We start from the raw sequence: 27,972 nt of genomic DNA on the forward strand, positions 1-27,972 counted from the left end.
GTGATAATTCACTTCAGATTCTGTTGGGCATGTTGTATATAATATATTAAATAAGTGTGTGTGTGTTTCTCCTCATACTCTCTCTCTCTCTCTCTCTCCATTGGATTGTGGAACCCCACATTATAACACATTTCTATTTTGTCATTTTTCCCTCTTTAATCTTTATGTTTAAAGATCCCTTACATGAGGCTTTTCTTTATCCATTTCCATCATAGTATAAATTAATGTGTTAATTTCAATCTAACTTAGTACTGGTAAGCATGTGACAAAAAAAACCCTAAATTTTGCGCAGACATTGATTAAAGTTCTTAATTTATGAAATGTAATTCTTTTTGGAAACTGGTGAGTGGGGGAAGTCAGGGAGAGGTTGTTTAATGTTCATTTGTTAATAAATGGGGAATATTTACAAGGCATCTTTTACATAGATTCTAAAATATATTTAACCAAATAAAATTCATAGGTGCAATACAACTTTTTTTAATGAAAAAAATGGAATAAAGCAATCTTTAGTGGAAATGCTGCATAATCGGAGACCTCATGTCATATGTGATAGAATATGAAAATGATGAAATAAGAGTTCAGTGCAATCCTAAATATACAAATTAAATCTAATTTAGTTTTTGTCCAAGCCCTCATGAGAGCAAGGTACCTATGGCAATATACTACTAAAGGTCATCTTCAGTCTCACAAATGTTGTACACCTGTTTTGTGCCTGCATGAAGATCTGTAGAGAAACAAATCGTACATACCACACCTGAAGGGAGTTTCATACCCATATGGTAAATCTTAAAAGACCTTCTCCCACATGCTTGCCAAGCCAGTTGGCCACTGTTTACTGTTTTTCATGCATGGAAACATACATTTAATTATGTGAAAGTGTTTTGCAAATGTGTATATATATGTGGGTGTATTTGTAAAACATATTTTCTAAATATATTTTCTTTCTAAGTATGATCTTGAAAATAAATATTCATCCTTCTCATGTCCTCCAGGGATTTTGGGCAATTCCCATCATTCAACCAAGCAAAACATTAACTGTTCTGGTTGGATGTAATAGTTCAATACAGCTTGAGAGCACCAGCTTATGTATAAATTCATACAGTTGGGAATGAAGGACTTGTGGCCCTCAATCCTCAATCTGCACTGCCATCATCCCCTGTGAAGATTTCCATCAGTGATGCAAAGCTTCATAATAAAACATTTGAAACACATTTTAAAAATTCACCCCAGGTGAATAAAGTCCTTTGCCTGTCAGGCCACTGTGGAGAAAGGAAAAAAAGAAACACTACCAATAACTTTTTTTCACAACACAGTTATCATTTATCCTAGTAGCAAAATCCATTCAACCTTGATTATATAAGTTACACAGTCATAAAAGTTCAAGCAGCCATAAAAATTGCTGTTGAAGATAAATTAACAATAAGTAAAAACTGTAACCCAAACAAAGATCCAGGCTTCTAAAAAGTGTATCTTAAATTAATTTGAGACAATTAATTTCATAAAAGACCAGAGGGAGAAGAGAGAGAGCTGGAGGAAAAATAGAACTACCACACTCTGTCTTGATTCAGCTATCTTGCAGAGTAAAGGATAAAATCTGTCTTGGAGAATGTGCTCAAATAGCTCTTCAACAGTGCACTTCTGATTGTATTCATGTCCCAGAACCAACTTCTTCTCTGGATGAGATATTCTTGAGACGAACCCAACACATTCTGTTTGGTTCATGGGACCAAGTTATTCTATCACTTGAGATTCCAAAGCCTTGCAGTATCCAGCATCTGGATATGAATTTTGATGAACCATTTAATGCTATTTTTGTAACAATTCAGTCTGCTGTAGTAGAAACAATTATCTTATGGATGCCAGGCTAAGGCAGTACATAAATTTTAATGCTTATTTTGAGTGGCAGGGGGGGCAGTCTTAAGATCAACGCACACCCAAAACTGGTAAAATTGTCCTTCTTATAAAATTTCTGTTGATGGGAGTGGGAGTGAATTAAATGGGAGTGAATTGTATGAGAGGGAATGAGAATTTCCTCTGAATTTCTAATTGGGTAAGGATAAGAGGTAGAAGTCAGAAGGTGGCTGTGAGGTGGCTGTATTTTCTTTAACTGTTTTTGGTTTTTTTTTATAAAGTTGCTTGCAGGAAGTATCAAGTGCCCCAGAAGAATCTGCAAGAGGAAGGAATACTCCCAAGTCAGAGCAAGCAAGCAAGTTCACAGAGGGCTTTTATTCAAGATAAAAGAAATGACAGAGACCTCTGCCAATGTAAGGCGATATCTCCTCTCTCGCCATCTGCAAGCAAACATTTAAATTTTACTCTCATAAAAAGTTTATCTCATTAATTCTTTTACTCCAGGGCAAGAAGACAATAGGGGAAGGGGAATATGCCTGTTTCAAAGGGAGTATACAGCATTTCCCATGCACAAGGGGCAGGATTTAGCCTCACTTTAGATAAGAAGGTCAACTTGTCACCTGACTCCCCCCTCCATTTCCTCACATTAACATTTTCCATATGGAGGAAGTGAGGGCTAAGTGACTGCAGACAGACACACTATTTGCCTTTCTGCAGGGATCCAATGTGCTAAATCTGTAGATGGACTCAAGTTTGCTTGTGGTCACTTGAGAGTGAATACTTCTTTTTGCTTTAGATATCTAGCACATCTATTCCAGGAAAAATCCTGGATTTGGGATTCAATCAAATGCAATGCATAACCCAGTGTTTCATACTCATAGATACACACATATGTTTTTGGCTCAATGTTTGAGGGATCCTTGGCAAATTGTCCTCTGATGGTCCTCCACTGATGTTAGTATCCTTCCAGCGGGCTTTTCTAGTGGTGTCAACAACAACAGTCTGATCAGCTACTCACTACTTTAATTTGCTGCAGTGCCCCTAATTGTAGAATTGCTGCTGGATATTGTGGGAAATTAAAATGGCATCTGCCAGATTCCCACTGGGGATCACTATCTTAATTTCCTATCTTGTCCCAGAGCAATGCTATGTTGGAGAATTGTAGTAAATTAAAATGGCAGCCTGCCAATGGGGGTTAACCAGAAGGCTCAAGACAAGCAATTTGCAGTCAGCCTTCATGTATATCAGCATAGATATATAGAAGACAATGAAGGAGAGAGAGAGACAATAGAAACGAAAGTCTTCAGAAATTCTTCATGCACTCCCCTTAATGCCCTTGGAGCTTTAGAAAACACTTTCCTTTGTTTTCCTTGTTAATAATATACTGAAGGAGGATGGTTAGATCTTGGGCCTTTTCAGTGGTGGCACATTTACCTAACAGTGAATATTAGAAAAAAGTCATCTGAGAATAAGAGCTGCTAAACATAGGATCCATTACCCAGCGAGCTTGTGGGAGCTTTTTCATAGGTAGCCATCTGTCTAGCAAGCTTTAATATGTACATCTTTTCATGGACAAAGAGGAAGAAGAGGAGGAGGATTCAAAGGTTTTAGTAGTCCTCCTATGTTACTCTATGATTCCAATACAGAGGGATGTTTAGAATAGCTCTTTCACTATTTTTGGATATTACCAACATTTCTTTTCTTTCTTTGATGAGAAAATCTTTAAATTTTTGAAAACGGCAAGAAATTAATTTGACTGTGTTTAAAGGCTAATTTGATCTTTTAATCTTGACCGTTTCATTGTATTGTTTATATGTTTTTAGTTGTTTCCAAATCCACTTGGGCAAAACATGGATGACAGAAATATTTGATGAATATTGAAGTGAAATGAGTACAGAACGACTCAGTGGATGAACTTTCAAGTAAATGCTTATGAAATAGTGCACAGCATCTGATTAGAGAAGCTTGCCATAGGATGAATGGAAGCTATAGATATGTACATCTGTGTAAGGAGTTTGTTTTTCCAATTTTAGGTCTTGCTATCGCTTTGCTACTCTGATGCTGCTTCAGAATAATTTTCTCTTCATTGCTTTCAACATCAAATAGCTTGCTAATCCCCTTTGACTGCTCCGACTGTCACGTACATCATTGGTCACAGATATGTGTGTATAAACAGCTGGACAATAACAGTAGCAAAATATCCCTCCTTTTGCTTTCCAGTGACTTCTATGACTAGCCACTTTGAGAGTGATCAGTGAAAATAAGGCCTCTGTTCAGGCACACAGTTTCTTATTTCTCCCTAGGCCTCAGTTTACTTTATTGAATGATGAAGGGATGGACAAGTGTGAAAAGCACTGAGCATTTCACAGGGCTCAAAGGTGCAGGTTACTCTTTTGCTGTGGAATGACATGCTGTGGAAAACTATGTTGCCGCTGAACCCTCAGCAGCAGTTTTGCTGGATCTTCACATTAAAATGAAGGGTAACTGAGTTAAAAAGGATGCTTTTGAAGAGATGGAGAAAAATCTCCCAAGCTCCACTGTTGTGAGAATATTCAACTATTTCGAGACTTCTTGTTGCCAGTCTACTTCTGTACCATTATTTAAATCAGGGAAATTGTTGTATATTTATTTTTATTTATTTATTTGGTTTGTCAATTGCTTATAGGTATAAGTAAAAACATAGTTATGAATACATGGATACATATAAGAAAAATAAAAGAAACAATAGGATAGGGACGGTAGGCACGTTGGTGCGCTTATGCACGACCCCTACAGACCTCTTAGGAAAGGGGTGAGGTCAATAGTAGAAAGTCTAAGGTTAAAGTTTTTGGGATTTGGGGAAGAAACCACAGAGTCAGGTACAGTATTCCAGACATTGACCACTCTGTTGCTGAAGTCGTATTTCCTGCAATCAAGTTTGGTGTGATTAACCTTGAGTTTGTATCTATTGTTTGCTCTTGTATTGTTATGGTTGAAGCTGAAGTATTCATTGACTGGTAGGACATTGCAATGTATGATTTTATATACTATACTTAGATTGGACTGAAGGTGGCGTAGTTCTAGGTTGTCTAGGTCTAGAATTTCAAGTCTGGTGGCATAAGGTATTCTGCAACGAGTAGAGGAGTGGAGAACTCTTCTTGTGAAATATTTCTGGACTTTCTCAACTGTGTTAATATCAGATACATAATGTGGGTTCCAGACTGATGAGCTGTATTCGAGTATTGGTCTAGCAAATGTTTTGTATGCTCTAGTTATTAGTGTAATATTACCAGAGGAAAAGCTACGGAAGATTAGGTTAACAACTCTTAATGCCTTTTTGGCGATGTAGTTACAGTGGGCTCTAGCACTTAGATCATTAGAGATGAGCACTCCAAGATCCTTGACAGAGTGGATCATCAACAAGGTCTTGACTATTCAGCCTGTATTTTATTTTCTGATTTTTTTTGTCAATATGTAAGACAGAGGATTTATTTGTTGAGATTTGAAGTTACCATTTGATTGACCATTCTGATACATAGTCGAGGTCTTTTTGAAGGTAGCAGTATTGTCTGTGGTGTTGAATAACTTTACATCATCAGCGAAGAGAACGCAGTTGCTCTTAATGTGATGACAGAGGTCATTTATGTAGAGTATGAAGAGAGTTGGTCCTAGAACAATGCCTTGGGGGACACCACTGTTGACAGGTACAGAATTTGATAGGACTCTCCCAATTTTGACCATTTGTTGTTTGTTTGACAGGAATGCTTCTATCCAGTTATGCAGGTGTCCAGAGATACCATAAGATTTTAGTTTTAGGAGTAGTTTGTCGTGTACCATTGAATCAAAGGCTTTACAGAAGTCTATGTAGATTGCATCTATTGCTTTTCCCTGATCGAGTTGTATAGTCCATATGTTTTTGCAGTGTAAGAGTTGCAGATTGAAGGATAGTTTTTTTCTGAAACCAAATTGTTTATTAGAGAGTAGGTTGTTTGTCTCTAAGTGCAGGATAATGGATTGGTTAATAATTGATTTCATGACTTTACAGGTGATGCAGCATAAAGAGATTGGTCTGTAATTTTCAACTAGGTTGGTGTCTTAATGGATTAATTGAATAGGAAATCCCAGGCTGTCAGAGATCCTATAGTGAATACGACAATATATTAATGATAAAGACACAATCAGATTTGACTATCCCATGAAATCATCTATTAAAATCAGCAATTCTTTAATTAAAGGATTTTTAAAGACTTTTCGGATGTCATGTTAATTTTTCAGGTGATACTGGAGAATACCTTAATTAAAGGATTAAATATTATTTTATTCAATTTTGGCTCCATGTTTCTTAACATCAACATTCATAATAGGTTGTTTCCATCTATACAGACTTTTTAAAAGTATAAATATTGATTATTAATGATTAACATTTTGTATCTTTCTTTAAAATTATAACATGTATTTACATGTACTCCTAAACGATGTATGTATTCAGTTCTCCTTTATGTCTATTTCACTAATTTAATTTGTTGTTCTAATGCAAACTATGTTCCCTGCATCACTCCTGCACAAAGCCCAATCCATCCTTGTTGGTGTCACAAGAGTAAACAGATCTGCTATTTTTGAGGACACTGGAAAACAAAAGAAAGTAACTCATTGTGGATGAACAAATATTTACATTTTTTTTCAAAACATATGTTTTGATATTAATGCTTATTGTAGCATTTTAAAAAGATTAGCCTTCTATTGAAAGAAGCAGAAAGATTTGTCCTGATGATCAAGATATTGTGGCCACAGACTCTAGAAAACCTCTAGAAAAAAAATGTCCCAACAAATAATTGTCCCAGCACATATGGGGACTAGAATGGGAAATGGCAAAAATTAAGAAGCAAGTCTTGTTATTGTCTCATCTGGGAGGGAGAAAACAATGTACGGTTGTTTTAAAGAGGGAGATAGAAAGAGAGACTTGATTTACATGAGTTGAAGATTACTGTGATCTGCACATTTTCACACCATAATAAATACATTAGTCTATAGGTTGCCACAATATATTTCATTTTTTTCACTGTAGCAAATTAAAATGGCTGCATCTCAGGGTATTATTTTGGTTTTACTTCCCACAAGTCAGGGTGAAACAGAAGAATCCTATTTAATTCTGAGCATCATGTATTGCTAGTCAGTATTGGCAGTACTGGGATAAATGATAAAAAATCCAGTTTTATATGATGCATCTTTATATGAGTCCATTATATGTCTATATTTTTGAACAAACATTCTGCATGATGCAAAGCCTCTAATTTAACCTCCAGCAAGGCTTGCAATTTAGTTTAGCCTTTTACATCAGCAAAGATGAAAATGATTTTTGTCTTCAAATTACATTGTAGTTTCTTATCACTGGACAATCTGTGACTTAAACTCCCACAACACTAGCATTCTCCTCTCTAACCTATTTTAGATGCAACACAGAGATTGAAAATTACTTGTAATTTCTGGATTGGAATGAGAAACCCCAATTCCCCACAAATTAATAGCTTCCCCAACTCAGCTCTTTAGGTAACACCAATTTCCTTCAACTTTGCTTTGGCCTAATGATTCTGGCCTGGTTCCTCCTGGTCTAAATTGGAACCAAACACATGGTTGCTTGTTAAAGTTAACATTGGGCTTTCTGACATTAGTTAAATTGGAGTTAAATAAAAAGCTCAATCAACTCATATCCTTCAGCAATGGATATGCTGAATGAAAAACAACCAGGAGACATTCTATGAAACTGAACCTTTTGAGGTAGAAAATAAGTGAGAAAGACTGACCTCAAAGTATCTATGCCTTTAAAAAGATCCCTTTGACACCCTACTGCTCACTTTTTCTGCTTGTTAATATTTTGACTGAAAATTTCAGGAGGTGTCACTCGCAACAGAATATTTTTTCAGTTTTATATCACTGAAGGATTTTCTCTCTTTCCCCCTCCCTCTTTCTTGGTGCTGACTCTAATAGTAATGCAATGGCTGCTTCGCCAACCTCTGTTATATGTCTCTTAAGGGAATATTTTTGTTAATTGCAAATATTTGATTGACAAACATGGGATGCAATTAGTAGGCAGGCACAGTAGGAGAGAGCAGTGAACTGGATCTCTGAACCAACAGTCTTCCACTCTCCCAGCTTGAGCTGAAATAGGCAAGAGCATTTAAACCATATGTTTACCTCAGACTCGTCCCCCCCCACCCCATGCTAAAAAATTTCCCATTCCTCTAAACTGGCTTTGTTGTTGTTGTTTGCCACTTGCCAAGGGACTCCCTCCTTTATAAGCATTGTGTCAAAATAAAAACAGGAAATTCCTCATGAGCCTTAAACGTATGTTTGTAATTTTTGACTGGGACAATAAAATTTAATGAGAACAAAGGCTGTGCATGCTATACAAAGGCTTAAGGTGAAAAAGAGAATGTGATCTAATTCAACTTCTGGAGCACGGAATAACTTTAACTGTGCATTCTAATAGAACCTACCATTGTAAAGAATGAAATTTATGTAAGGAGGCACTGGCCATTAGATTTGAATCTTTATTCCTCATTCAATATTTTCTGCTACTGTTCTAAGAAAAAATCCTTAAAAAAAGAGCTTTTAAGATTAAATTATAGGAGTATCATATGTAAACAATCACTGTAAGACAGCACTGAGAGACCATACAGATGATAATCTGTCTGAGGTTCATATTTGCACAGCCCAAATATAGCAATCCAATAGGAGGTTAGCAATTCAGTTGCACAGGACAGAATAAGTACTGTAGGGTGAATTTCCCTGGACAACCTGAATTCCTTAGAGAAAGGCAGCTCTGAAATCCCTAAAATTGGCCATAGTTTTACTATAATAAAAGGGACATGGTGGTTCAGTGGCTAAGATGCTGAGCTTGTCGATCAGAAAAGTTGGCAGTTCGAATCCCGAGCGCCGCATAATGGAGTGAGCTCCCGTTACTTATCCCAGCTTTTGCCAACCTAGCAGTTTGAAAGCATGTAAAAATGCAAGTAGAAAAATAGGGACCACTTTGGTGGGAAGGTAACAGAATTGTGTGTGCCTTTGGCTTTTAGTCATGTTGGCCACATGACCACGGAGATGTCTTTGGACAACGGTGGCTCTTCGTCTTTGTAACGGAGATGAACAATTGCCCCCTAGAGCCGGAAACTAGCACGTATGTGAGAGTGGAACCTTTACCTTTACCTTACTATAATAAAATACAACTAAAACATATATCCCTTTTTCAATCCATTAAAATCTAGAAAATCTGAACCCTGATGATCTATTATTATTGTCCCACTAACTGCAATCTTTATCCTTCCCAAAATGTCATGTTTAGCATCACTCACAGGAACCAGAGAGACCATCAAGAATTTATGAATAATACAAGAGTGTAGTGTCAAGAATAGGCTATATAAATAGAAGGTTCATATAAATAGAAAATGGAGCTTATTGATTGATTTTATTTGAGACTGCTCAACTTTAGAAAAACTTTGGGAAGCTTAAACTGTAAACATAATAATAATAATAAAGAAAAATTAGAATGTTCAAACAAAAAATATCCCATACAACAAAACTCCAGTAGTGCTCCACAATTGTCCTATCCAAAGGCTTTTAGCGTTAATTTGGAGCCAAAAGAATATATAAAAGTATTTTTGAGAATTTAGTGATTATTTGACCACCCCACTTACTTCCAAGCTTTCAAAGCATTTGCCAGCCTATCACAGCATTGGATCAGATTTATTCAATTAATCAATCAATTAATCAATCAATCATTTCAGGGCAGTGAACAAGATTAAAATTAAAATAATTCCACCAATATAAAAATTAAAATACATAGTAGCTGAGAAAATACATCCCACAAATCAGTAACACAACCAAAACATGGGTTCCCTACTCATAGAAACGGGTCTTTAGGACCTTATAAATAGGTTATGGTTATTGAGCATATATTTCCTGCAGATTTAGCATTTGTTCGACCCAATTCCAAACAGAATCACAACACATAAGGAGGGATTAAGCCTTTCTTGTTGAGTAATTTAGTCACCCCAAATCACCCATGTGAAAGATGTAATTGAAGTAAATATTCTAGTCAGGAGCAACTTGCACTATAATTTCCGATGCAGTACAGATCACCCTAAAGAAACAAGGCATTAGAGAAATTCCCCAAAAGAAAAGGTTACAACATTTTGAATTTCATTGTATGTAGAAGATGGAGAAGAAGAGGGAAAGGTGAATAATTTTTTACATGATGTAGAATCAAATGATACAGGTTTCTTCCTTTACTGGGATATTAAAATCAGGTTCATTTAATAAAATTCTATAGTGGGAAATTGTGGAGAAATAAACAGAAAGACATATTCATGAGGAGCATGGTTATTTTGCAGAATCAACTGCCAACTTTACAACTTGATTATAGAAAATAGATATCTTCCTTTCTGAGGAAAAGATATAAATCTCAAAAACTCTATATTATCTGAAAACAATCAATCAGCACAGGATGTCCACAGAGATACATGTTTTTGTTTGTTTGGATGGGAATGCATGTGCTGATGCATTGTGAATGAATGGTATCCAAAGGCTAGGTTCATGGAACTCTATTTATAAAGTTCTAGGAAAATGACAAAATACATAAAGCACAAAAATGATTTTGACACATGAAAAACTCTACACAAACACCAGAGGACAGCAAAAAGTTTGGATTGTTGGCATCTTTACTGATATCTAATGGTTCTCTAATGTTAGCAGGCCTGCATAGCTGGAACTTAGGGTTTATCTACTGCCCAGTTCCTGTATTGCCAGAATGAGTAGATATATATTTCCAGAGAGCATAAATAAACAATGTTATCTTCTATTAATCCCCTGGTCAGCCTCATAACAATCTGGACATGTATTTTTCTCTTCTACTATTTTATCATTTTCAATTCATATAGTAGAATGGTTTCCCCATGCATTAAAAAAAGGAAACACTATCTAGCTCAGGAACAGAAAAAAACAACATAATTGAAAAAGAACTCTGGTTTGTTTCAAGCTAAGTAGGTTCTATGTGCTAGCATGTCTTTATAAAGGGAATTATAGAATCTATTAGAAGGAAATTTTATTTTAAAAATTATCATTATACCAGCAAACATATGCAACTTAATCTTGTATATATATATTTAGCTTAATTTCATGCATTTTATATTTGCATGAAATACACTATATTTGTCCAGGAAGACTCAGCTACAAAAGGTAAAGTGATTGGCAATAACTTTCCTGGAAAAAAAAAGAGGGGAGGGCATAGCACCAGGGGAATTATTTAATGGGAGGACATTGTTAGGGATATACCCTAGCAGAATGTGCACAGCAGTCAGGCATTCAGGCGAATATGAGAGAAAGCGTTTTTTAGTTTACACACTCAGTAAAAATGGATACACTGTCTTAGTTGAATAGTTTATTCCATTAAGAGTTTAGCAGGGTCAAACAGTCCAAATATCATTCACTAGTGTTCAGTCAGTTCAGTCCGGAGATTGTTCAATTGTAAAAATCCAGTGTCAAAATAAATCAGTTAACTTACAATGTCAATCCATAAATCAGTCCAGTAAATATCTTCTCACAGTAGATTAGATATGCAGCATTCAAAACTCTTTCCTCCTTCAACGTCATCAACAGGGAACACGCAGAACAATCAACCATCAATCCAGTAGCAATCCAGGTTCTCTAGCTCCCTCTTATGGCAGTTTCTCAACCACACCCAAATTATATCATTTAGAGCAGGGATCCCCAACCTTTCGACGCCACGGCCCGGTCCGGCGTCAGCTGGCGCCCGCCCGGTTCAGCGTTAGCTGGCGCCGCCATCTTTTTGACGAAAATCACTTCCGGTGACGTCACGGGTGTTTTGTCAATAGCGCGCCATGCTTCTGGTGAGCTTTTCGAGTAAAATGGCTTTCTACCCGAAAGCTCACGGAAGCTGGCGCCGCCATCTTTTGGCGAAAAATTGCTTTTTTACCAAAAAGATGGCGGCGCCAGCAACCAGCGGCCCGGTAAGGCTTGTTCAGCCGGTACGGTCCGCGGACCGGCGGTTGGGGACCCTGATTTAGAGTTTAAAGTGAAAAACACATTTAAACTTTGCTATCACATATTATTTACCCAAACAACGTTAGGTAACTATGGTTATTCCTAACATACTCCCCTTTTGGGAAACATAAAAATATATACATCTCTTTACAATCTTAACCCATAATCATCACAACTTTCTTTGTGTTTGATTGAACCTTGGGCCTTCGTAAATTGATCAGCTATATTGTCTTCAGACATACAATATTCCAGTCTTATCAAATTACTTTGTACAGATTGCCTTACATTTAGATATCTAAGATCTGTATGCTTAGTTCTTGTTTTCACAGCAATATTTGTAGCCATTCGTATGGCTGCTTGATTGTCCTCATATACTACAATGGAATCATTTACATTTATTCCCATATCCATTAACAATTGTTTATAAAGAATCAAATCAGTACACAACAAAGATAGACATGAAAATTCTGCTTCCATTGTAGACATACTTATGTGTTGCTGTCTAATTGACCTCCAACCAATCAGTGTCTTTCCTAACAGTATAGCCGTACCTGAAGTTGATTTCCTAGTGTTTATGTCTGTTGCAAAACTTGCATCAGCATATGCACTTAAAATCAGATCATCTTTTGGCTCCAAATACAATGCATAGTGCATTGTCCTTTTAAGATATCTTAATATACGCTTTGTCGCTTGCCAGTGTCGTTCAGTAGGTTCAGCGTTGAATCGTGCCAATTGATTAACGGCATAAGCAATATCTGGCCTTGACCAATTAGCGATTGATAGATAGTTTTATCAAACTTTTGACTTTGAATATCAGTGTGGCTAAATTCTTGACTCATTGGAGTTTTAGCCGGCTTACAAAGTTCCATCTTGTATGTTTTTAGTAATTGATAAATCTTATCCTCTTGAGATATCTTATAGCCACTTTTGGTTTTATTTATGGTTAATCCTAGATACTGCTTTATCTCTCCTAGTTGCTTTATTTTTATCTTCTTACCTAATAATGATATTATTTCAGTAGCTTCATTATTAGTTTTTGTGATTAAGGCAATATCATCAGTGAATAATAATAACAATGATACTGTTCCATTAGTCTCTCTCTTAAATAAACATGAATCAGCTAAACCTGCTTTAAACCCTATATTGGTTAACTCCTTAACAATATATTGGTTCCATTCGTAACCAGATTGTTTTAATCCATAGAGACTCTTTTTAAGCTTCCAACAGTCATTATTTGTTCTATCGTTCTTAATTCCTACAGGTTTCTTTAGGTATATTGTGTGCTGCAATGGTGCATGCAGATAGGCAGTTTCTACATCTATAGTGATTTATGATATAGTTCTTCTTAGCTGCCCACACTAAAGCTGCTCTCAAGGTTGTTGCTTTTAGACTCGGTGCAAATACTTCGTCATAATCACTTGCAGTTTGATTAAATCCTTGAGCTACCAACCTAGCCTTATGGGTAACAGTTCCATATTTACCTGTTTTCAATTTAAATATCCATTTACAGCCAATGGATTTTTTACCTGGAGGTAATTTAACGTTTTCATAAACTTCCATTTGTTTCAGTGAATTTAGTTCCTTCTCCATCGCTCTATGCCAATTTTCTTGATCCTTTTCAGGATACATTCTAAGTTCTTCAACTGTAGTTGGAACTTTACTAACTTGGCAAACTACACTTGCTTGGTACCTGTCAGGTGGTCTGGTTTCATGTGTTGAACGTCTAGGTATTACAGGGCTTACAGGTGGACTTTCATGTACTACTTGTTCCTGTTTATCTACCTCATCCTGTTCATCTATTCTTTCCTGTTCTGGTTTTGTGAGCTCTTCCTGTACTTCTTCTTTAATTGTACTCTTTTGCTTACTGATATATTGTTTTGATCTTCTATAGGTTTCTATGATTATATCCTTACTTGAATCTTGCTCCAGTTTTTCCCATCCTACATGTTCAAGGAATTGTGCACTAGCACTACAGTAAACGCTAGATGTACCTTTTTCCCAGAATCTGTACGATTTGTGATTAGATTCATAACCTACAAAGAATAACATTTTAGCCCTATACTGCCCCTTATGTCTCAGTTGTGTAGGAATGTGCACTCATGCTGGTGCTCCAAATGTGTGCATGTAGCTTAGGTCAGGTTTTCTACCATGCCACCGTGTGAATGGTAATTCACCTGTTGTTGTGTTAACAACATTATTTAATATATGATTACCACACATTATTGCTTCTCCCCACAAAGTTTCAGGTAATCCTGAATCTGACAACATAGTACGAGCCATTGCTTGTATTGTTTGGCCTCGTCTTTCTATAAAATAATTATGTTGTGGCCTATATGTTGCAGACTTTTTATGTTCAACACCTGCCATATTCAGTCTATTTTGGAATTTCTTATTTATAAATTCCGTACCATTATCAGTTACAAGAGTTACTAGTTTTCTTTTAGTTTTTCTTTCAGCAAACTTCAACCAATTAAAGAAATTCTGATATGTTTCCGTTTTACTCTTCATTAAATAACAGAAACCATATCTTGAGTAATGATCCATTATGCTTAATATATAACGAGCACCTCCCATACTAGGTTTTTTAGGACCTATAATATCAGCAAATACGACCTCTAGAGGCTCTTTAGTTTTAAATCCATTAATTCTATTTGCTGGTATTACCTTGCTCTTTTCTTGACTGCAAGCATTGCAGTGCAAATACTTACTGCAAGGCTTCAGTTTTATACCTTCAGACAGTTCAACTGTTTGCTTGAGCATTTTAAAATTTATATGCCCTAAACGTCTGTGTAGCAAATGTATGCATTCATCATGAGGCTTAACGTTATTATACACTGTATTAGCCACCTCTAATTGATTATCATTCAATACATACAATTCATCCTTTAGAGTTGCAGTCACTTTTTTACCTTCCTTTTCTATTATGCAGTTTTCTCCCCTAAAGGTAACTACATAACCTAGTTTAATCAAAACTCTAACTGAAAGCAAATTAAACTTAAGTTGTGGTACATACAACATTTTAACATTTTCTTTTATACATGAACAATGTGCAATACCTTCAGCTTTTGCTTTCATTTTCCAGCCATAAGCTAACGATATCTGTTGTGAACTCGTTGACATCTTAATACATCTTTTCTTATCTTTTGTTATGCAGTGCAACGCTCCACTATCTACAACCCATAAATTATTATTTACAATTTTGCTGCTATACATGGCTATTTCAAAAAAAAATTCATCTTTTTGATGCTTTTTGGCATTCTGACGTTTTCCTTTTTTGCAGAATCTAGCCAAATGTCCTTTTCCTCCACAATTAAAACATTTTTTAATTGTATAGGCTGTTGAAGATAATTTCTCTTCTTGTGGTTGTTCCCTTCTCAGTTGATCCCTTTCAAGCCTTCTCCTGGCTTCTTCAATTAATCTGCCAGTAATGTCAGTTAATGTGAGGTTATCTTTTGGCAGTACTTCCAGTGAAGTTACATAGTCGTCATAGCTCTCATCTAACGAAGACAAAATTATATAAACCTGATGCAGTCCTGTGAAGATAAGTTCTTTTTCATGCAGTTCCTGAAAAATCTTCTTCATAGTGTTTATATGAGTCAACATGTCTCCATTCTTTTGAAGATGTGTTCTGAACAGCCTCCATGTAAGATTTATATGTGCTCCTACACTGTCTCGAACATAAATCTTCTTTAAATTCTCCCAACACTTAGCAGCTGTTTCTTCTCCACGAATATGGACAAGCTGCTGGTCACAGAATGTCAGTCCTATTATACATAGAGCTTGCTCATTTTTCAGTTTATATTCATTTATTTTCTGGGCATCATTCTCATCTTCTGGATCCCAATCATCTACCTCTGGTGGGTTTTGAATTATACTCCACAAACCTTCTCTGCGTAGAAGTAGACTGCATTTCATAGACTATGAAACATAGTTTGTTCCATCCAGTTTGGATATTAGAGACAAACTTGGTAAATTGACTTGTGCCATTTTTCTTTGGATATTAAACTATAATAAACTAATAAAACACAGCTGTCGGTTTACAGTATTGTGTAACTACACTAACTCTCAATTTATATAAGCCTGTTGTATCCTGGTTAGTCTGACTGTGCAGCCTGGGCCCATAACCAGTGTTAGGGATATACCCTAGCAGAATGTGCACAGCAGTCAGGCATTCAGGTGAATATGAGAGAAAGCGTTTTTTAGTTTACACACTCAGTAAAAATGGATACACTGTCTTAGTTGAATAGTTTATTCCATTAAGAGTTTAGCAGGGTCAAACAGTCCAAATATCATTCACTAGTGTTCAGTCAGTTCAGTCCGGAGATTGTTCAATTGTAAAAATCCAGTGTCAAAATAAATCAGTTAACTTACAATGTCAATCCATAAATCAGTCCAGTAAATATCTTCTCACAGTAGATTAGATATGCAGCATTCAAAACTCTTTCCTCCTTCGACGTCATCAACAGGAAACACGCAGAACAATCAACCATCAATCCAGTAGCAATCCAGGTTCTCTAGCTCCCTCTTATGGCAGTTTCTCAACCGCACCCAAATTATATCATTTAGAGTTTAAAGTGAAAAACACATTTAAACTTTGCTATCATGGTTTATATATTATTTACCCAAACAACGTTAGGTAACTATGGTTATTCCTAACAGACATGGCATCCTGCAGTTGGGACTGAACAACAATTCTTTATCTAACTTATTTATTTTAGGCAGAGGATTGAATCCTCCCAGCTTGTTGCTTGGCTCTTGGATGTTTCATTATTTATTTATTTATTTTAGGTATCAAATATATAGAGTATCCATCTCACTCATACAGTGACTTTGGAAGATGTACAGTTAAAAACCACTGTTGCCAAAGTGTCTCAACCTGGACAGGATTTTGTTAAACCAATTTGGAGACAAGCCAGCAGAAGCACAAGATAAAAGAAGGTTAAATAGTTAAATGTGTATATTTCCTATTGCCCTAAGTCACATTACCAAAACAGTTTTCTTTTGGTCAGTATTGTTTATTGTTCTTTTCAGCCATTTATTAAAGCTTTAGTCTTGAGAGCTGGTAGATAACATCCAGAATTATTGGTTGAATCCTTGTTTTCAGAGAATATTAAAGGTAGAGTGGACTTCTGAATTGCATTACACCAACTCAGTTGATGACTTCATGCTTTTTGTTCTTTAACACATATAGTAGAAGACTATTCAAACAATATGGCAGGAAGATAAAATCAAACACCTGCTGACCACTGGATCTTATTATTGTGAAAATCTCACACATGCATACATTTACACACACATTTACACAAGATAAAAATGAACACAATATAAAGAAAGAAAGAAAATCCAAGTAAAAGCAAAAAGTGCAAAAAAACTTGAAAAAAGAAAGAAAAAATATAAAAAGTGGCTTCCAATATTCACAGCCATTATAAGAACAAATATATATTTAACCCCTCTCTAAAGTTACATCATGGTATTGTTTAATCTGTTCTGTCTAATCATCAAAATTAAAATAAAATAAACAAACTGAGAGTGCTGCACTAATATTTAGAAGCAGGGCTCCCCTGAATTATTTAAAACTAGATCTATATAGTTTTTAGGATGCTATTGAAATTATTTTAATGTCTATGTGAGGAATGGAAGGATTTAAATTCCTTGCAGACAGCTAGTCATTTGCATTATTTTAGAGTGTCACTGAGGCCACTTGGAGGTTTATCTGTGTACTCAGGGTCACCTGAGCAGTGCAATACACATTGCTTAGTTTGTATCCTTTGGGTGGACAAGTTTCTGCCTTAGGTTTAAAATGGGCCCATATATTGTGTTGGCTGAAGATCCTCCTGAGCTTTTCAGATGTTCATGCAACATGGTATATGCAGTACAAGGCAGTGAGACATGTACATTGATCTGTACTTTGGGGGGACGACTATGTCTTCATAAATGCATGGCACAACATGGGAATTCACCTGCTCCACAGGCATGATAATCCCATCCGCTTTTCTCTGGTCAAGCTGGGGAAAATGAGAAGTTTGATATGAGCCGTGGTGACGCAGTGGTTAGAATGCATTGCAGGCTAATTCTGTATTAGTATTGCAGGCTAATTCTGGTCACTGCCAGGAGTTCTCAAGGTTGACTCAGCTTTCTATCCTTCCAAAGTTGGTAAAATGAGGGCCCAGATTGTTGGGGACAATATTCTGACTTTGTAAACTGCTTAGAGAGGGCTGTAAAGCACCATGAAGTGGTATATAAGTCTAAATGCTATTGCTAAGCTGCAGGAGTGGGATTCACATTTTTTAACAACTGGTTCTGTGGGTGTGGCTTAGGTGGTGGGCATGGCTTGGTGGTCATGTGACTGGGTGGACATGGCTTGGTGGTCATGTTATTGGCTGGGTGTGGCCAACTCAATATCATTCACATCGAGGCATGCATCTCCTCACCTGGCCTCTCATGACTGTGGGGATGTTGCAACAGTCGTAAGTGTGAAAAATGGTCATAAGTCACTTTTTTCAGTGCCATTGTAACTTTGAATGGTCACTCCACACAAGAAAAGTACCAGCAAAGGAGGGGAAAAAAACTCCAGAGAAGTTCCTGAGACATGAAATCTAGTCCTGCCAAGAACGTAATAAGGGTTAACGGAAAGGCAGTTTCTGTAAGCAACACGAGAATGTTTCCTTCCTGCCTTCCTCACAGGATTAGGCCAGTAATTTCTTCTAACAACCGGTTCTCTGAACTGCTTAGAATGTTAACAACTGGTTCTAGCAAATAGGTGCGAACTGGTAAAATCCCACCCCTGCTAAGTTGACCAAAATAAAATAAAAATAAATCAGCTCTGATATAACTTTTCCCATTTCTTTTTGCTATTGTCATGGACAGAATGGCAGTGGTCATAAAGTATTTTAAATTTCAATGTGGGTGCTTTTTTCTTTTTGAAATTAGTCCACTTTCTTTATCTATGGATCATAGGGTCATAAGGCTGCAGCTTCTAACTATCGGTCATATTTTTAAAAAAATGGGAACAAGAGAAAAATGAATTAAAAACAGTTCAAAGGAATAACTAGTGTACATGCTGTTGGAGTTATCAATTAACCAAACTATTACTGGCCTAACCAAACTAAAAATCTAATAATAAAAATGAATTTACAATTGATTTCTAATAAATGTATCTGTTATATCTTTTATTTCAGTCATTTTAATATTTTTATTAAACATATGGTACTCATTTGCATAGATAACTCAATAAATACATTCCTTTACAAAACAAAGCATGCTTACAAACAAGCTTTAAAATGTTGCTGCAGAGGCTATGAATTCATAACAAAGGCTGAATTTGGGGCCAAGCATTATATGTTTTATTTCCCTTTATTTCACATAAAATCATGCTTCCTTTTTTCTCTAATTCAACTGACAAAGACATGCACAACAAAGAATGCAAATCTCCCCCCCCCCCCCCACCCACACAATCTATTGTTCCCACCAAGATTACTTGCAATGTAGAATAATTGAGAATGAATGTTCCAACTTAATGTCAAGTTACCTGCATTTTCCCCTCCTTCTGATACCAGCATCTTGTCTAGTAGAGTCCCAAATCATTTTCGCTTTGGGATAATGCTATTTGTGCTTTTGCATAATGAAATGTTTTCATACCCAGCAACCATTTCTGGCCCTCCATTGTTCCCACAGTTTAATAAATCAACCGTGGAAAAAAATAAATAAATTACACAACTTATTATGGAAATCGAGTTGCAGAAACAGAACTCCCGCCCATTGCTCCCTCCCTCTTACAGCATCATTGCTAAACTTGCTTAAACCTCTGCCACTCAGAGGTTGCAATATTAGCTCTCTCTCTCTCTCTCTCTTTCTCTTCCCCCCTCTTTCTGTCTACCCCCTCCTTTCCCCCCCTTTCTTCCTTTTTTGTCTCTGTGATGATTGTTTTCTGTCCATCTCAAACTGGGTGTCAGTTCATTTAGATTTACATTAAGTAGTAAATTAAAATGATCACTCAGCAAACACTCTTAGCTTGGGTTTTCTCCTTTCAGTTTGGAGTTCTGCGAGATGCTTGGAGCATTCATGCAGAAAATATTGCTGTCTAGATATTTGTCCTCTGGGTGATAAAAGAGGCATTGTCTTGGGACCTACTCAGTCCTCCAAGCTGATAGTTGCTGTGCATCACAGCTGTGAAGTGTGCTTTGTTATGTGTCTGAGGATTAGAGTTCAAGACCTTGTTTTTCTTGAAATTCCAGACTGATCAGAGCTGCATATGTTCAGAGAAAAGCCGAGGTCAATGGTTCTCTGTCCACATTTTACTAGATTATTCTTGGACAGAGTTCTTGGAGAATACTCTGCAGCTGAAAGCTGTCCCAGGAGCTTTTCCCCCTTGGTTTCTCTCTCTTGTTTGTTCATTTTCAGCATCATACCACTCATGGATGGGTGTGTGTGTGTGTCAGGGGCAGGAGTTTTATCAATATGCATTTGAAACAAAAGGTGATAGCTGACTTTTTGTCTTTGTACTTTGAAATTATGCAGGAACTGCCCAGACTCCACTGTATAATATGTTTGTGCGAGCAAAAAAGCATGAAGCATGAAGCTGAAAGCACCAGCCTGAAGATGGCGAGTGGGACCTCGTCGAAACATCACCAAAATAATCTCAATTTTACACGGGAAAAGACCCGAACACGCCAAGACCTGCCTACCTGTACCTGTGAAAATCTACACACATACACACACACACACACATATTAATGACTGGCACAAAAGAGGTAATAAAATTTACAACCTTTATGACTTATAACCATGGACTACCTGCAGAACTATCGGTTCTAATCAGTTTAATAATCAATTTATTAATATATATTAAACTTATTTTGAGAACTGGTAGAGGGAATAGGAGTCACTGAGAATCAAGTGAAATATGAATTGTAGATTTCTTTTTTCATAAGTGTTCAACTTTGATCGCCAAGTCATAGTATTATATTTTTTTTGTTTCTTATTATTATTTCACTTTTATGTCTCCCATTATTTATTTTATTTATTTATTTATTTGATTTGTCAATTGTTTACAAGATAATAAGTACAAGTGTATACATGGTTGTGAATATATGAAATAGGTACATATAAGAAAAATAAAAGAATAAGAGAAACAATAGGACAGGGACGGTAGGCACGTTGGTGCGCTTTATGCACGCCCCTACAGACCTCTTAGGAAAGGGGTGAGGTCAATAGTAGACAGTCTCAGGTTAAAGTTTTTGGGGTTTGGGGAAGAGACTACAGAGTCGGGTAGAGTATTCCAGACATTGACCACTCTATTGCTGAAGTCGTATTTCCTGCAATCAAGTTTGGTGCGGTTTACTTTGAGTTTGTATCTGTTGTGTGCTCTTGTGTTGTTATGGTTAAAGCTGAAGTATTCATTGACAGGTAGGACATTGCAATGTATGATTTTATATACCATGCTTAAGTCGGATCGAAGACGGCGTAATTCGAGGTTTTCTAGTTTTAGAATTTGAGTCTGGTGGCATAAGGTATTCTACAACGGGTAGAAGAGTGGAGAACTCTTCTTGTGAAATACTTCTGGACTTTCTCAATTGTATTAATATCACATACGTGATAAGGATTCCAGACTGATGAACTGTATTCGAGTATTGGTAACTTTGCTCCAGGAAGAAAAGTCCCAGTGATATTAGCTTTACGGAATTGCTGTAACAAAAGCAAAGAAACAACAACAACAAAAACTAAACAGAATTGGTTGGAGAGAATACCATTAGGAAGCCCAATACTGAAAACTAGACCACAATGCATCCCAGAAATGGCCAATAGCAAACCTGTCTTGAAACCAGTGGTGGGTTTCAAAATATTTTCCTACCGGTTCGGAGAGTTTGCTTCACGTGTGCAGGGCTCAAACACCGCTCTTTGTATCAATGCTGGTGAGCTGTACAGGCACGTAATACACACACGTGCCAAATGCGGGCTTTGCGCCTCTGCACACAGGGCTCAGACACTGCCCCCTGCCTCAATGCTGATGTTTTAGCTCAGCTGAGGTGTGGCAATCCGCTCTGCTGTGCGAACCAGCTGAGCAAATAAACAGAATATAGGAGATGTAAGAGTGGGGCAGATGGGCGGAGCCAGCTAGAGGTGGTATTTGCCGGTTCCTTGAACCAGTCAAAATTTTCGCTACTGGTCTGCCATAACCAGTCCGAACCAGCTAAATACCACCTCTGCTTGAAACCAAGAAAATAACTTTATTTATTTTTATTTATTTGATTTGTCAATCGCTTACAAGATAACAGGTATAAGTATAAACATAGTTATGAATACATGAGATGGATACGTATAAGAAAAATAAAAAGAAACAATAGGACAGGGACGGCAGGCACAATTGGTGTGCTTATGCGGGCAACTTGTGGATGAACAGGAAATTGCAAGGACCTATTTCAACTCAAAGGTTTCTTATTATTCTCAAAGGATTCTTATTATTCTTTCAAGACTCCACAGTTTTATTCCTCCCCTTCTATAGTCTTGCCCGCCCCCCTGAAAAAAAATTGCATGGATGTGTCCATAAAATGATGACATATTTAACTTCACTTGAAGAATTTTACATTTTAACTTTGAACAATTTGACATCACAGAAAGCTTTGCCCCATCAGTGTTTATATCTAACTCCAGACTGTATAAATACTTTCCAATACTGCTTCCTGGAAGGGGTTCCTTTCCCATCTTTCCAGACTGAAAATTGCCCTTATTCTCCCAGTTACCAGTTCCTGAAAGGTACATCTCTTCTGGTTACTAAGTAGTCTCATGGCTTTGAGGTTTAAAAAGTTGGCATTGTCTGTTGAATCACTTTATCTAAAAGTTTGTTTTTTAAAAAGATTTCATAAGACAAGGCTTACCTTTGCAGAAATTATGATGGTTCATTTTCAAGAGTTAGTTCTGTTTCTTCATTTTTTTCAGGAGACATTAAGTTCCATGCTCTACTCTGGCATATTCTTGGAATATCTAATACCATTTTTGATCTGACGCATGCATGTTTAGTTATGTTTCTGGTACAGTGGTTCTCAATTGCATATAGCTTAACACAGTAGTGGGATTCAAAACTTTTTACTACCGGTTCTTTGGGCATGGCTTGGTGGACATGGCATAGGTTGGTGGGCATAACTTGGTGAGCGTGACTGGAGAAGGTTACTGCAAAATCCCATTCCTTCCCCATCCCACTAACCTGCTTTCCAGCTCCGTTCTCCTGTGCAGGGCAACAAAAGAAGACCCAGCCAATCAGCTGGGATTTGGGAGGCCAAAAATAGATGGGGGCAGGGCCAGTCGGAGGTGGTATTTGCCAATTCTCCAAAGTACTCAAAATTTCTGCTACCGGTTCTCCAGAACTGGTCAGAATCTTGCTGAATACCACCTTTGGTTTAACAGCCTATATCAAACCAGTTATTTGGGGGAAGGCTATAAGTATCAAGCCTTTTGATACTGTTTGGGCTTGACCTCTCTCCCCATGAACAATACCAATTGGAACTGGCCATGGAGAAAGAAGAAAACAGGACATACTATGCCTTCCATTCCCAATGCTCATAATTGATCCAGAAGAATGCAATGAAGTAACAAAAAAATTCTGAGAGTCTGTGGGGAACCGTTTATCTACAGGTGTGATCCATTCCATCTCTATATTTTGCCCCAAACCCAAGTGAATCATATTCAGAGATAAGGCTGTAGAACTGCTATTACAATTCCAAGAAAACAAAAACACATTTTAGTAAGATTAACTAATATTTAAGAAATGGGGAAGAAATGTAACATTGAACAAAGAGTTGTAATATCAATCCAGTTAATGCCAAGAATTTGTCTAAAAGATCTTAAAAATTCTGCAACAAAATATTTCAAAGGAAAGTTGCTTAACATGCAGATTCCATCCAAATATATTTACATTGTCAGTAATTTCTTTTTCTATTCTTTAAAATGTAACATCTGATAGTCACGTGGCTCAACCATTGTTTAAAATGCTAAAATATACAGTCTTAATTGAGAGACTAAGAAAGATCATATATAAGTTCCCAGGGTTAAGGCATGTACCTGAACTGTCAGGAATATGCAAGGAAGAAGCAAGGAGGCAGAACAAGAAAGTAAGCCTGGCTTTCTGAAGGGAACATTACTGAAACAAAACATCTGTCTCTCATTTGAGGTTGAACTGACAAGTAATAATTTAGTTGTCCAAATACAGAGATTTCTGGATTCCAGGGATTGCATATATGTCAAAAGACAAGAAAGATGCACTGATAAGATTTAAAGGTAGCCTATAGCATCAACAACTCATTCAAGGTGGTAGCTTTGTTTTAAAAGAAGCAACAAGAATTTCATGGAAAGAAAGATTTGAAGCAAACAGAGATTTCTTCTTGAGTAAAATGTCTAAGAAGTTTTTGAGAAAGATTGAAAAAACTGTATTTCTTGGAGATACTTGGATAAGTTTTTTTTCCCTCTCCCACACTCATCTTAACCTATAGAGTCGGTTTAAAAATTCAATTTCTTGTAAAGCATCTGAAGAATTCATTAAAAAGTCAAATGGTTTTTAAATAAGATTTCAAGAGATAGAAGATTCTCACATATTCCTGGAGAGAGAAAAATATGAAGTTATCAAGTTCATATTATTCTATATATTATATTCCTTAGAGAATTCCACTCTTAAACTATGACCAGGTGGGAAATGTTCCTGGAATGATTTAATTCTTTCAAATGCTGCTGAATTTTATCAAAACTAAGCCTTATAAAGCATCATCTTATGAACTTTAATAGAAAATCAACTTCCATATGCCAGTCTTGATGGCTAAACAGATATCAGAAGGTATAGAAAGATACCCAGAAACTATCCTTAACTGTTAGGACCAAAACCAAGAATGACACTTGGTGATATTTATAAGCTGAATTTGTTTTTTTCACACCTATAAACAGAATGAACACACTACTATCTCCATATACAATACACAATGTGAACTATTAGGGAGGGGCTGTCTTTACTGTCTTTCTCTCACACATAACAATTGGACTAAGTTTCTTCTTTGGAATGTACTCTGTCCCTCCTGGACATCTAATACTCTGTAGTAAGTTGGGTTATTAGTCTATATAGTTAAATTGTCCAGAGTGACTGATCGCAGCTGCTCTTTTGCATATAACACAAGAATTCTACCTTTAAATTATATTTATATATGAAGGTTGTCTACAATTAGTTCTTGATATTGAACTTTCTAATCTTTTTTTTTAAGGATAGGATTAAAACTGTGAGAAAATAGGAAATGTCCCATTGAGTATGCATACCTTTGGACAGTTTACTGATTATGGTTTTTATTTATTTATTTAAAATGCTATTGGCATGTTTGATTTGGGGAGGGATAAGGCACAATAAAACACAAAATAAAAATACAAAGGAATATGTGAATTGCTTAGAAAAGATTCATATTACAGAAAGAAATCAGAAGGTGAAGTAGCTGCAGGGGGGAAGAAAAACCCAAGAAATTATACAAGCCTGTGGATATCTTACACCTGCACCAGTTGATAATTTGGCATGTTTTTGTTGTTGCTGTTCTACATAGAGCCATAATCTATTTCAGTAACCTAAAAGATATTACTAGATTGTTCTTTGAAATTGTTTCGTTCAAAAAGAAATCCAGATGGTGGGTGTTTATCCAGTTACCAGGAATTGAACTTAAAATAATGGCACTTAAGTAAGTAAAACTTTATAGAATATTGTCATGTTTTGTGGCATAGCAGAGAAAGAAGCACATTTGAATAAGTAGTTCAAAGAGCAGTCTGTCATTTTGGAGAACTAGGTTCTAATTAGGTTCTCCCTATTGCTCCAAATATGTCACTTGAATCTTCTTGAATGATAGCTGCAAAACTATGTCTAGTGGTGGCAATGTAGCAGTAACGTTCTGGAGAAGAAACTTCAGCAAACTGATCTGAAGGGACAAAAAGAAAGGCATCAAGAACTTGATACATATTTGTTTTCAAGATAAATGATTTTTCTGTCATCAGCATCTTGCCAATTCCCACAAATCAGTGGGAAAGCAATATTTTAAGGTCAAAATGAAATATAAATCATTGAAACTTTAGTTTCAATAGTCAAGTTAAAAGCAATCACACCCTCTATATATTTTGGTAAACAAAATGTTTGACATATAAAAACCATGATGAACCTTATTCTCAAGTGATGACATTTAGTTTTGCCAATCCATTAATACCTCACTCTCCTCTCTCCAATTTAAAAAAAAATCATTTTCCCAAATAACTTAAGGTTGTGTTTTAACTGAACGATGTAGTGCCATTAATTTAAACGACAGTAACCAGATGCAATTTAGTGTGATGCTTTAAATTGTTTCTTGCATGTGCATTTAATTGAAATTTATTGAGATGGTTATTTATGTTAATAAAATAATTAAAGGCAGTTATTTAAGACTAACTATGAAATAGCTGTGTAACTACCTATATTAATAAGACAGTTAGTTAAAGGATAATGTCTATTGCTTTATAGTAATTGCTATAAACAGCTGCTGAGTTTGATTAAACGCCGATGACAGCAAAAGAGTGGGAGCAATCATGGTAGCTGTTCATGGAAGAGAGCAAAGAGAAAAGGCAATAGTTAGCATGATGACACACTTTCAGAGTAGTGTTAGGGATATATTATGCTTTTCTTAACTTGACATCAAATGAAACTGATCATAGAAGTGTGCTTTTTTTAAAAAAAAAAAGTGAATAAATAATAATGGGCACAATTCACTTTTATGGAATAAGAACTTTATGGTTCAACACATGTGAATAACTATCACCTGGAATCTAACAAATATGTATTAAAGTTATTTGATCTAAGCTTGAAATCTCCATTTAAAAGAATTAGGTTGAAGAGAATGGGAAATACTCTTCCTTTTCTCATTGACTCTCTGAGGAAGAGCAAACAGGGTTGGACAATTCTTAATTTGAGTATCATGTATCACCCAAACATTTGTTGCCAGTTTGTACCATTGAAATGTAGCATCAAAACAGTAAACAGGACATCACCCCATTGTGTTCTAAATATGTTAAAAATTGAGTTAAAAAGTCCATTTTCTTTAGTGACTTCATTATGCCATTCTTCTCTACCCTGCTGACCTTAGCCAATTATGATGGTGATGATGATGTTGATGATGATGATGGGCGTTGGTTCTTACCTGATACGCCCCTTCTCGGCGAGCCGCAAGGAGCATCCAGAGACTGGGATGTGCTTCCAGTCCTCTTCTTGCAGGCTGAGCTTTAGATGAGGAAACGCTCCGCCCCTCACGTGACATCGCGGAGCGCCTCCCCAGTTTTTGCGATAACGAGAAGAGAGGTTATTGATTCTTTCTAATCTACTATTGGCTCCTTGGCTGAAGAAAGAGCCCCACCAGACGGAGAAATTAGGGTGGGGCTGGATGCTCCTTGCGGCTCGCCGAGAAGGGGCGTATCAGGTAAGAACCAACGCCCATTCTCCTCGAGCCGCTCGGAGCATCCAGAGACTGGGACATACCAAAGCTGGGCTGTCCTACGGGTGGGACTCCGCCTGGCCGAAGGCCCCTCCGGATCACTGATGACCCTCTGTAAGACCCGTCGGCCAAAAGAGGCCTCCGCTGAGGCGTACGTATCTATTTTATAATGTCTGATAAACGGGGACGGAGAGGACCAGGTGGCTGCCCGACAAATGTCAGCGATGGGGGCTTGTGTGGCCCAGGCCGCCGAGGTGGCTGCACTTCTGGTGGAATGGGCGGTTATCCCACCCGGAGCGGGCAGAGAATGGGAAAGGTAGCACCTCGCAATAGTAGCCCTGATCCAGCGACTGATGGTGGAAGGGGAAACCTTAAGCCCCATTGACCTGGGTTGAAAGGATAGGAAGAGGGATTCCGACCTTCGCATGGATTGAGTGCGCTTAATATAAATACGCAAGGCCCTTCTAACATCTAGGGTGTGCCAGAGGACCTCCCTGCCCCTGGAGGGCCTGGGGCAGAAATTTGGTAAAATCAGTTCCTGTGACCTATGGAAGGGAGAGTTAACTTTGGGTAGAAAGGTAGGGTCGGGACGAAGGACCACCCGGTCTGCGTGGAACAC

The 27,972-nt window shown here is 36.9% G+C and overlaps 1 protein-coding gene across 4 annotated transcripts in view; it reads left to right on the forward strand.

Annotated features, from left to right (window-relative positions):
* LOC148132751 (uncharacterized) overlaps positions 1 to 27,972 on the forward strand; it is an 88,661-nt gene that overhangs the window by 22,165 nt on the left and 38,524 nt on the right. For 2 of the 4 annotated variants that reach the window (XR_015748781.1, XR_015748785.1), the window contains exons 2-3: positions 2,133 to 2,264; positions 20,404 to 20,636. Coding sequence is in view for 1 of the 4 variants with exons in the window: in XM_087961203.1 (XP_087817329.1) it covers positions 2,133 to 2,264; positions 3,675 to 3,709 (167 nt within the window). In the remaining 3 variants the exon portion in view is untranslated. Of the gene's footprint in view, positions 1 to 2,132; positions 2,265 to 3,674; positions 6,156 to 20,403; positions 20,637 to 27,972 lie in introns of those variants that run through there. The other 2 variants (XR_015748780.1, XM_087961203.1) reach the window with 1 other exon arrangement.

This window comes from Notechis scutatus, chromosome 1 (genome assembly GCF_049901735.1).
Source record: "Notechis scutatus isolate UNSWTSFEM ecotype Mainland chromosome 1, rNotScu1.2, whole genome shotgun sequence".
Classification (NCBI taxonomy): domain Eukaryota; kingdom Metazoa; phylum Chordata; class Lepidosauria; order Squamata; family Elapidae; genus Notechis; species Notechis scutatus.